This window comes from Dipodomys ordii, unplaced genomic scaffold (assembly GCF_000151885.1).
Source record: "Dipodomys ordii isolate 6190 unplaced genomic scaffold, Dord_2.0 Scaffold44, whole genome shotgun sequence".
Taxonomy (NCBI): Eukaryota; Metazoa; Chordata; class Mammalia; order Rodentia; family Heteromyidae; genus Dipodomys; species Dipodomys ordii.
This window is the reverse complement of record NW_012267260.1, coordinates 3,406,793-3,417,427: the sequence shown is the minus strand read 5'-3', so window position 1 is coordinate 3,417,427 and position 10,635 is coordinate 3,406,793. Positions and strand designations below refer to the sequence as shown.

The 10,635-nt window shown below is 43.7% G+C and overlaps 1 protein-coding gene across 2 annotated transcripts in view; it reads right to left on the bottom strand.

Moving 5' to 3' along the window:
- The window catches only part of Pkhd1 (polycystic kidney and hepatic disease 1 (autosomal recessive)), a 276,147-nt gene that overhangs the window by 128,827 nt on the left and 136,685 nt on the right, over window positions 1-10,635 (bottom strand). For both annotated transcript variants that reach the window (XM_013019158.1, XM_013019159.1), the window contains exons 43-47: window positions 8,637-8,749; window positions 6,826-6,931; window positions 4,965-5,099; window positions 2,237-2,372; window positions 1,224-1,470 (exon numbers count right to left, since the gene is read on the bottom strand). In XM_013019158.1, coding sequence (XP_012874612.1) covers window positions 1,224-1,470; window positions 2,237-2,372; window positions 4,965-5,099; window positions 6,826-6,931; window positions 8,637-8,749 — 737 coding nt within the window. The remainder of the gene's footprint in view (window positions 1-1,223; window positions 1,471-2,236; window positions 2,373-4,964; window positions 5,100-6,825; window positions 6,932-8,636; window positions 8,750-10,635) is intronic.

Genomic DNA, 10,635 nt, shown 5'->3' with positions numbered 1-10,635 from the left:
ACTGGTAAGCATTGCATCTTGGGTATTATTTTCCTCACTGGTAAGCATTGCATCTTGGGTATTATTTTCCTCACTGGTAAGCATTGCATCTTGGGAACGAATCACTAACTTGAACCCATCTCAGAATCTCAAGTCATTTGGGCAAGAGCGGAATGACCATCAAAAAAAGCAGCATTCCTAAAGATGAAGAAAAAGTTAGCCTCAGTACAATCAAAATTCAATTTTTTTTTAAATCTACCTCTCCATCGTTGTTATTTTACTCTTTACAGTTGGGCCCGATAACTTCAGAGAAAATAATGAAGAGTTTGGAAAGAAAGGGTAGAAAAACTCTGGACTATCAAATGCTAGCTGTGCACCACAGAGCCTTATCGAAAGCATCTCAAGACATGGATGCGGGTGTCCTGGCATGTACCCAGGATGCAGAGTTACTGCGAGCTGGACCCATGGCTCTCACTCTTTGCAGTTTACCTGCTCAAATAAGATGCCAAGGGGGCTTGACTAAATTACTTGGCTTAATATGCATGGACCTAAGACACTTAAAACAGAGGAAGGAAATAAGTGTGGCTAAATATACACAATGCATTTGAAATAGGTAAAAGAGAGAGCCCTCGACACTCAGCAATCATTACCTGGAAATTAAAGAAGGCAGGAGCAAGCCTATTATGCATTATAAACAGCCCAGCTGCTGACTTAATGGTAGTTTGAGTAGCACAGCCAAGGAGTCCTTGCTCCATATTAATAGGAAAGGTATTGTACAAATCCAATAGTTCATGAAATTAACAAGGAAAATGAACTGGCGTAAAGCAACCTGGCAAGTAATAGGAGACATCGTGATTGCTTTCCTGGAGCACAATGAACAGGTTTTAAAAAGAGCTTGGGGAGAGTGCATGTATATCAATGAGGATGGACATTATTGGAATTTTTAATAATACTTTTCATTTAAATAGAGTCCAAATCATCTGTTGGCTGGAAGTCTCTTAAAGAAGCACTATCAACTCAAAATGCCAATAAGAAGCTATGACACCCAGCCCAGTGATATTGCCAGCTGTCATTTGAATCAGCCTAAAACTACCATAACCAATGATTTGATGTGAAACAAACTTATCCCCATCTATAAATACTTCAACTAATCAGAAAGCAATTTCCCTTCTACAAGCCTCAGTAGCCTGAGTGAAATATGCACGCTCACTGAAAAGCCAAACAATGTATTTCCTTCCACTTACAACCCAATAGACATGCGATGAAAAACCACGTCTTCTCCACAGACACTGCCAAGGACAAGCCCGCTGAAGCTGGCGTTGGCCGCACACGAAGCCGAGAGGGTTTCCACAGAAGCCAGGATGTGACTCCCGTTCTTCCCAGACAGAGACCCGTCCACGTCTTCCAGAACTGCCGCATGAGGAAATGGGAATGCTACCAAGTTTGAAGAGTTGGCAAACTTCAACTGCTTGGTAGTCACCGTAAACCCACCTGTCAGTTAGAAGGCAGAGAGACCCTTATCACGGAAAGCAAGAACACACACATCAGTCCTGCTAGCATTTTCACTCGCTTAGGTAGACAATGTTATATGCGCTCAGTTATTCGACCAATAAAATATATATATGTATGTATGTATGTATATATATGTGTGTGTGTGTGTGTGTGTGTGTGTGTGTATACACACACACACACACACATAGTGAGTGGTTGCAGCACATCTAGCAGTATGGAGGAGCCCAGGACAGGACTTGACTCACCCAACTGCAGCCTGTGCCCTAGATCACTGAACCCCAAGATATGGTTAACAAGTAAACAAAGTCTCCATAACTCCTTGGGCCTCCATCTGGCCTTCAGCTGTGAAAGCATGCAGTAACTTCAGGAGAGGCTTATGTAAGTCAGTCGATGCTCATGTGTCCCTCAGTCTATCCAACCCCACTCACTGATTTTATGAATGAATCGTCCACCAGGTTGTTGCTGTGTGCTAGTAACAGCGCACTGATCAAGAGAGATGCCATCGCCACCTTTACGATGCTGGAAGTCCAACTGAGGCCTGACAGACCAGGCCGTGACTGTGATGGGCGGAAGACTCGCTGGGAGAACCTCCTCTCCTCTAGAGTTTCTTTCAGGAAACTGGAGCAGCCGTGTCCACGGATGCAACTTTATGACTGACGGAAAGATGGACTTGCAAAGGCTCTGCCATGGCTTCTCATTATCTGCTTGAGCACTGACCTTACTTTCCAGGTTTATTCAAACTTACCCTGTCCTGGAGAACAGCCGGAACAGGTTCGGATAGCCACACAGTTGAAGAGATCAAAATTAACAAAAGTTGTGTTTGAAATCATCAATTCCCGTCTTTTGGGAGTTTTAATCCCAGTTGACATGCACAGATTTCTCTGTATATATTTTTGTAAATAAAAGAAAGAAAAAAGCAAAATAAAAGAACTAGCTATATGAAATAAAGCCCATGATACACAAGTAAAAATAATTTACAGAGTATAAAGTAAGCTACTGAAAGTGGAGCTTCTCTACTTAAATGGTAGACTGTTAGCCTTGAGCGGAAAAGTTAAAGGGCAGTGCCTAGGCCCTGAGTTCAAGCCCCAGTACCAGCACATACAAAAAAAAAAGAAGCAAAACAAACGCCACCAACAACAAAAAGAAAAGATAAAGACTGGGAAAAAAATAGTTGCCAACCACATTTATGACAAAGAATCTGTATCTGTAATACAGAGTAAACGATCTTCAAATCCCCCCCCAAAAAAAGAAAACAGAAATTTAACTGAAAAAAAATCAAGAAAAAAAAGTTAAAGATACTCCTCTAAAGAGAATGTATCCATGCCATGATCATGAGCCAGAGAGGGGCGGGGGGGGGGGGGAACCGGGGGATGCTTTGCAGTATACAAATTAGAGAAATGCAAATAAGTTCACAAAGCACTCCATCTACCTATCAGAATGGCCATCTTCAAAGGTGATCGTGCCAAGTACCCCCGAGATAAGGAAGGCCTGCAGCCCACTGTGTGCACCTATGCAGGAAACCAGTTCGGTAGAGTCTCATCAAGTTCAATATATCCTTCTCAGAGGACCTTGTGCTTCAGCATCTGAGCACTTACTTCACATGAATTACTATGGCCAAGCCATTGGCCATAACCAGATCAGGAGAACAAGCCAAGGGCTTTGCAATAAATCAATGAGTAAAACAGTGCTAACATTTATAGAATGGACAAACAAAACATTGATACATCCAACAAGGTGGCTGAACACCTCTGGGGATGAACAAAGCCAGCTCTAAAAGGTCACAAACCACCCATCTGAGGCATCTCGTGACCGCATTACTGAGTTATGGCAACACAAAGAGAAATGACACCGTTTACAGACATAACAGTGTGCCAAAGAGGCCGGGTAGTGAGGGGCGAGGCTCCTATGGAAGGTATTACACACAGACTAAACAGTGCTCAGGTCAAACTCATTTCCACCTGTCAATGAGGCTATTTAAGTTGCAGTTGGGAGGAGTTCAAAGGGGCCCCTGCTCCACAATATTAATCTTAAATCATTTGTGTGTGTGTGTGTACGTGCCTGTCCTCAAGCTTGAACTCAGGGCTTAGGTGCTGTTCCTCAGCACTTTTGATGGAGCTTAGCACTCTACCACTTTGAGCCATAGCGCCACTTCCGTTTTTTTGAGTTGTTACTTGGAGATAAGAGTCTCATGGGGCCTTTTCTGACCAAGCTAGCTTCAAACCACAATCCTCAGATCTCAGCCTCCTGAGTTCAGCTAGGATTACAGGTGTGAGCCACCAGCGCCCAGCATGAATCTTGAATCTCCATAATTGAACTTCCCAAGTTATAGCTCCATTTCTCTACTTGAAATTCTAGGAAGGTCCTCTTTGAGGTTCTGAAATCATGTGTTTTTATTATTTGGGTGACTAACTGGTGTCCAGACTTCTCTAAAAGCAGTCAACATTTTCAATCAGAAACTCTTGTCCGTCAGCTTTGCGCCTTTAGGGAGTTACACACCAGCAATTGCTGGTTTATTATTATTATTACTTCATGATAAGCACCATTTTTTCATAATTTATTATCTCTGTTTATGTCCCTCCCCCATTAATCGTGTCATTTTAGCATCAAGGAAGATAGCAGAGCATTAATTTACTAGGAAAGTTAGGTATGCACTTTGATAGGTGTTTTGTTTTAGCATCTACTCTATGGTTCTGTCTAGACAAGTTAAGGGGCTTTGATCTACACCCAGATCAGAAACAAGAGCCTGGAGGATCTACTGAAGGTCCGAAGTCTCCCTTAGGGAGAACTGGGACTGCTCACCTCGGAAGTTCCCTTTGCTTTGCCTGCATCCTGGTGCACAGACAGGCAAGGATGGAGCGGCCATGCAGAGAGATTTGTACCACACTGACATCCGCCCCTAAACAATGGAGTACTGCATAAAATCTTGCCATCACTAACATACTATGTAAATTTCCATCACCTGACCCAGCCACATGCCAAACGGAGAAAAGGTCCTAGTAAGAAAACATCCAAACACCTTTTCTATAAATTAATATGCACTGATTATAAGTAAATAAGCATCAGGAGAAAATATCTTGGATGAAACTCTGCAGGAAGTCTGTCGCAGTGAAGATGGCCAGTGCAGAATCATGCTATTCCATGACTCTTGTGGAGTAAAGAAAGTTAGATCAGAGTCATTAGAGTTAATCGTGAACTTGGATAGACAATAAGTTTAACTTGCAATTGAATAAAAATTCTTTACATCTCTAATGATGCCTGTGATTTGTACGGAAGCATGACACTGAAATCCTGGGTACATTCAAATTTTAGTGTTAATATGGTGGCTGTTAATAAAAGGAAGTTCTAACTTTATCAATGTCGTTCAGGAGTCACTAAAGAATGCTAGTAAAATTGTTTAGATTGTATAATCAAGAGTGTTACCAGAGTGATTCTGTCTTACTGGACAGACTCAAACAACCATACCAGGAACTTACCTCCTCAGCAAAATGACCAAGTAATAAGCTGTTGGAAACTGAAGTATTTGCATCACTTTCCAAGATGTCAAATCCAAAATCTCTGCATGAATACACTTGGAAGTTTTTCAGGTGAAGATTGCTGCTTCTAGAAATCTATAAAATAATAACATTATGGCAAAGGTCTGAGGCTTGGCTTTTGCTGGCAGCCTTCCTGAAACTTCTTTAATTATTGAATAAGGATAAATAAGCACGTGATACTATAGTTAAGCAGCTTTTGTCCAAGAATATCAGTACAGATCCCTCAAAGTTGCTACAAGCCCAGCACTAACCCCTTTCGGCAATTCCCACTCTGTACTTTTCATTTCTCCTTATAGCAGACAATGTATTAAAAGGTCAATGTGAAGTCCTCCCCTGTTTTAAAACAGTTGTACAGTGACCTAGTCTCGCAAAGTTAATGCAGAAAAATCCAGCATCCAAAAACTCTGGGGCCCTGTGTATTTGTCAATATAGTAAATAGTAGCTCACGTAGAGACTGCTAATTTAACGTTAAGCCCTGATGCACAAGAACAAATTCACTGTGTGCATTCGACATAATTATGGTGTCCAGTAGATTTTTGTGACAACTAGCAGGAGTGTGTCTGAGCCAGGAATGAGTAGTGACAGCATCATGTGAATCCCGTTCACCTCTTGGTTTCCACCAAGCTCTGACAGCAATGGATAACTTTGTACAAGACTCCTTCCTGGTGACCCTGGGTCAGCATCCTTAAAATCAGGGTGAAGTGAACCTAACACTGCCCTCTCTTCCTGCACAGCGTGAGCTGAGCTGCTTCTCCACCACTTCCTTCCATTTGCCATTTCAGTCTACCGCACAGTAAACCCAGACACACGGAGCTAGGCAAACACAGACACACGGGGCCCAAATTCATCTTTCCTCCTTGGAAGGTGCTCACATCGGGCATTCTGTCACCAGCATGACAAAACTTAACGCAGGAAGCCAGTCCCGCGGGCCAGCATGCCAGGAGACGCCTTCTGAGTGAAGAATTCCCTGTGTGGCCCCACAGTGGAGCAGGATGAAACCTGCCAGTGGTGGATGTGCTGGAAGAGGGCGATGTGGAATGAAAGGAGACGGTGGATGGACGCAGTCCTGGGACTCCATGCACACAGGGGAGAGAGGGATTGGGAAACCTGAGCTGAGTGGTGGGGGCTGGGTGAGCAGGAGGACGGGTAGCACTGACCAAGATGCGCCACACACCTCAGCAGACCTGTGAAATCTGCACACTCCCCCTGTACAACCATGTGTAGTTAAAAAAATACAATACCAAAACAAAAGGCCTTTCCTCCTTAAGTTGTGTGTGTGTCAGGCATTTTGTTTCAGTGATATAAAAATGGAACTAAGAGAAGACACCGGCTCATGGATGTGACCCAATCCGCGCTGAGGCTGTAAGCGATCAAAACTGCTCAGAGAAGGCAGACCGCAGGCGAGAGAAACCTAGACGGATAAAAATGAAAGCTAATCTGAGGGGGAAAACAGCGGGACTCTACCCAACATGATAGTCTGTCCTTGAACATACGCTCGTGACACCTGCGTGCAAACTGCTAGATAAAATGGAAGTTCGTGAACGTTAAACACAATGCACCTGTTGATCACACAATTCACTCACGCCCTGGCTGTGCACAGACACTGTCCTATTCTCCACTGAGACTAGGTCTAGACAAGGACTTGGCTTACTTACCTACAATCACACACACACACACACACACACACACACACACACACAGCCACTTATTCTTTAAAGCTGCAACCCAGCATGGCCTCTCACACAAAGACTTGTTAGAAGAAAGCAACTAATGTAATGCTCTGAAGGTGAAAAAAGCTCACCTGGACACCACCTGCACTTCCCCAAACCATGAAATTCTGGAACAAAGTGGGACCCATGTCAGGGTCCCACGGCGGCTGATATTTGGGGTATACAAAGAGGCCAGACCTAGAAAGAGAAACAAGAAAGAAACCTAGTCAAATGATACATTTCTCCTCACTTTTTTCCCACTGGAATTGTCATGTTTTTAATACGTTTTTATCTTTTAGTGAGCGCACAGCACTGGCACATTTTTCTAAGCGCACCAATGAGGACACGCATGGCATCATGTTAGGGGAAGCAGGTCTTTCTCTCTTTGCATTTATCATTTCTTTATGGTGAGAACAAACCCTTTCTTCCAGAGTTTATTGAGATATACATCACATTATCATTATCTATAGTCACTAAGCTGCATGATACAACACCAGAACTGACTGTTCCTCACTGTACCTTACAACACCGGAACTGACTGTTCCTCACTGTAACCGACTCCCTCCGGACCAACCCTCCTTCTGCTTCCTATACTTCCCAGCCTCTGAGAAGAACTATGATTCCATTCTCAGCTGCTTGGAGACCAACCTTTTTAGGTGGTAAGATTATGCAATACTTGTCTTTTATCTGTCTGGCTTATTTCACTTAACAAAATGTTCTCCAGTTCCATTTGTGTTGTCACAAATGACAGGATTCCACACTTTTTAGGGCTGAATACTATTTCTGTGTGTGTGTGTGTGTGTGTGTGTGTGTGTGTGTGTGTGTGTGTGTGTTTGCATGTGCTCAAAGGCATACATCTTCATCAGTTTATAGACTCTTAGCTTTGTTTCCTTCGCCATTCAGAATAGAATCATAATAAACATGGCAGTTCAGGTGCCTCCTTGACAGACTGATTTTGTTTCCTCTGAATTTGTGCTCAGTCATGGAATTACTGGATCACCTGGTAGTTCAACTTACACGTTCATGAGAATTCACACACTGAGTTCCCTAACGGCCACATACTTTACCCTGTCACCTGGAAATGCCCCCTCTGCTCCACACCCTTAACATTTCTCCAGTACTTGTCACTTGTCTTTCTGCTCATATCTATTCCAGTTCTTCTGAGGGGGGATCTGATCGTGATTTTGGTATTCATATTTTCCCTTCCTGATTAATGACTTAAGCATTTTTTTTCAAATGCTTTTGTAATTTCTTTGCTTGACTTCTTTATAAGAAATGTCTATTTAGGTCGACTGCCCATTATTTGGGTGGAGTATCTTATATATTCTGGATTTTAACCCTTCAGTAAATATTACAATATGAATAGGAGAGAGTAGAGATACAGAAGACCTCAGCGGTGTCAGGATGTGGAAAACGCAAAGGGATCCATGAAAGGGCACAAGGTTCCCCCGAACCAGACACACGAGTCCAAGCAGATACTGGGCAGTGCACTGCCTACCATCAATGATACTGTTGTAGATCTAAAATTTAGTAAAGTGTCTCTCAATAACTAACTAGTTAATTAATGTGCTTATTAACATACTTATTAATTCACTAGCTAATTAAGATACCAGAAGGAATCATTTGGGGCCCATTAATGTATTTCTGGCAGAGACTATGGCCCTGTTATCCTGGGCATATACTTATCTCCAAACTTATTAAGTCATATTCGCAAAACATTTATAGTGTGTTCAACTTCAGCAATACTATAATAATGTGGTTTTTTAAAAAAAAATACTGATACTGTAGCACCACCAAATCACAAGCAACTGCCAAAGGTTGTACCCCACTTGTGAGTGTACTGTAAAACAAGCACTAAACACAAGCAGTGTGCCCACGCATGCATGAATTTCCCCAACGTTACCTAGTACAAGAATGTGCCTTGTTCTGCGTGAAGGACAGGAGCGGAGCTTGTGATGTTTGTCTCGTCACGAGATGGAAAAAGTAGCCGTAGCCGGCCCCATACACTCTGTTCCCCTACAGGAATCAAGGATTGTTTTAAAATACTATCATCCCAAGTGTGTTAGGGTTGCTGTAAAAGGAAGACTCTCATTTGCATTTTCTACTTCTCCATTCACTTCCTGTCAGGCTGCGTGAAACCTCGGTGCACTCAAATCCGCTCTGCCTGCCCACAGGATCAAAAGCCTTTCCATCCTACTCCTTGGAGACATCTCAGCTACACTGTAATCATCCCTCTCTGTCCCCGCTCCCGAACTGCCATCTTGCTTTAAAGCCTCCTTTGGGCTTCTATTGTGGGAAGTTCTTTGGGCTTCTACTGTGTGAAGTTTGCCTGGGACGATGAATCTGGGCGATGAAGGTAAGGACACACACAGTCACTCTCTACAGCAGAGATCCATCGTGGGGAGCCCAGACTACCAGTGTTCTCTCTGGTCTTTTGAATAAATCAATGATCTGACCACTGGCGGAAGGCCATGCATTGGACTAGGCAAGCCTTAGTTCTGAGACACAGTGGCTGAGTTCACGGCAACCTGAATTTCCTCAAAGTACTCTGTGCTGCTTACATGATTAACTCACCTTAGTATTCCTTTTCCTAAAGTATCTTCAAGTAGTTGTACAAAGGAGTTGCCACTTAACAAAGCAGTTTATGAATATATTCTGATCAATGTCACCCTTTCAACATTCTCCCATTCCTCCCCTACTCACCTCTTCCCTCCCTCAACTTTTTTTTTTTTTTGTCACTCGTGGGGGCCTGAACTCTGGGCCTAGGCGCTGTCCCTCAGCTCTTCAGCTCAAGGTTAGCACTCTACCACTTGAGCCACAGTGCCACTTCTGGCTTTTTCTGCTTATGTGGTGCAGAGGAATCAAACCCAGGGCCTCATGCATGCAAGGCAAGCGCTCTACCATGGAGCCACCTCCCAGCCCTCTTCTTAATTTTATAGGATATACATTGGATGCTTGTCTGCATTTTCCTCCTCTTTGTCCATCTCCACCTTTGCCCCTAACTCCACCCTACCCCTTTCAAGTACCCACTTCCTGGTGTTTTATTTTTCTGAACTTTGACAGCATTTCTAAGGAATCACACTGAGCTCTTCTTTGAATCTAGCATATTTTAATTAATACATTTATATACACTTACATACCATCCAACATGTTTACTAGTAAGTTTATAAGCTAACTCTAGCTTAAGTGCCTACTTAAAGGCGTCTCCCTGAAAACTGGATCATCGTCTGGAAGTTGCATGTAGAATTAAAAGTCCTATCCTCATGTAGACTCAAAAGTCCCATTCCCCCCTGGACAGGCCTCATGTTTTATAAGGAACTGAGACAGGAGTGGAGGAAGGGAAGGATAGAGAGAAAGGAGGAGAGAGAGGAGAGAGAGGGATGAGGAAGAGGGAAGAGAAGGAAGAGGGAGAGGAGAGAGAGGAAGGGAGGAAATGGGAAGATGGGGGGAATGAGATGGGAAGAGGGAGACAGGAAAGAGAGAGGGGGACAGAGGGAAGGAGGAAAAGAAACAAAGCCCATGTGTGCAGTAAAATAATCTTGAACTAGGTTGTTTTAAATGAACAATACTGAACTGCGGCCCTCCTGTGAGCAGGGTGGCTAGTGCCTGGCTCCCCGGGGGGCGTGGTCAGTGGGGTAGCAAGCGTCAGGGCCAGCCTTCAGCCAGCTGAGACCGGCCGGGGAGCCAACGCATGCTGACACAGCCATCGAGCGGTTGACTCAGCCTTAGCTCATAGGTACTGTGGACCCAACTGTGGTCTCTTATTATTCCGGGTGTTAGTAAAGAAACAGCCGTTCCTCTTTTTTTGTAACTGGGTTCCAGAACATTCTCTCCCCTTGTGGATGAGCTGGCCTGTGCGCTGTGTCATTATTTGGGATTCTGAGCAGTCCTCCCGTTTCCCA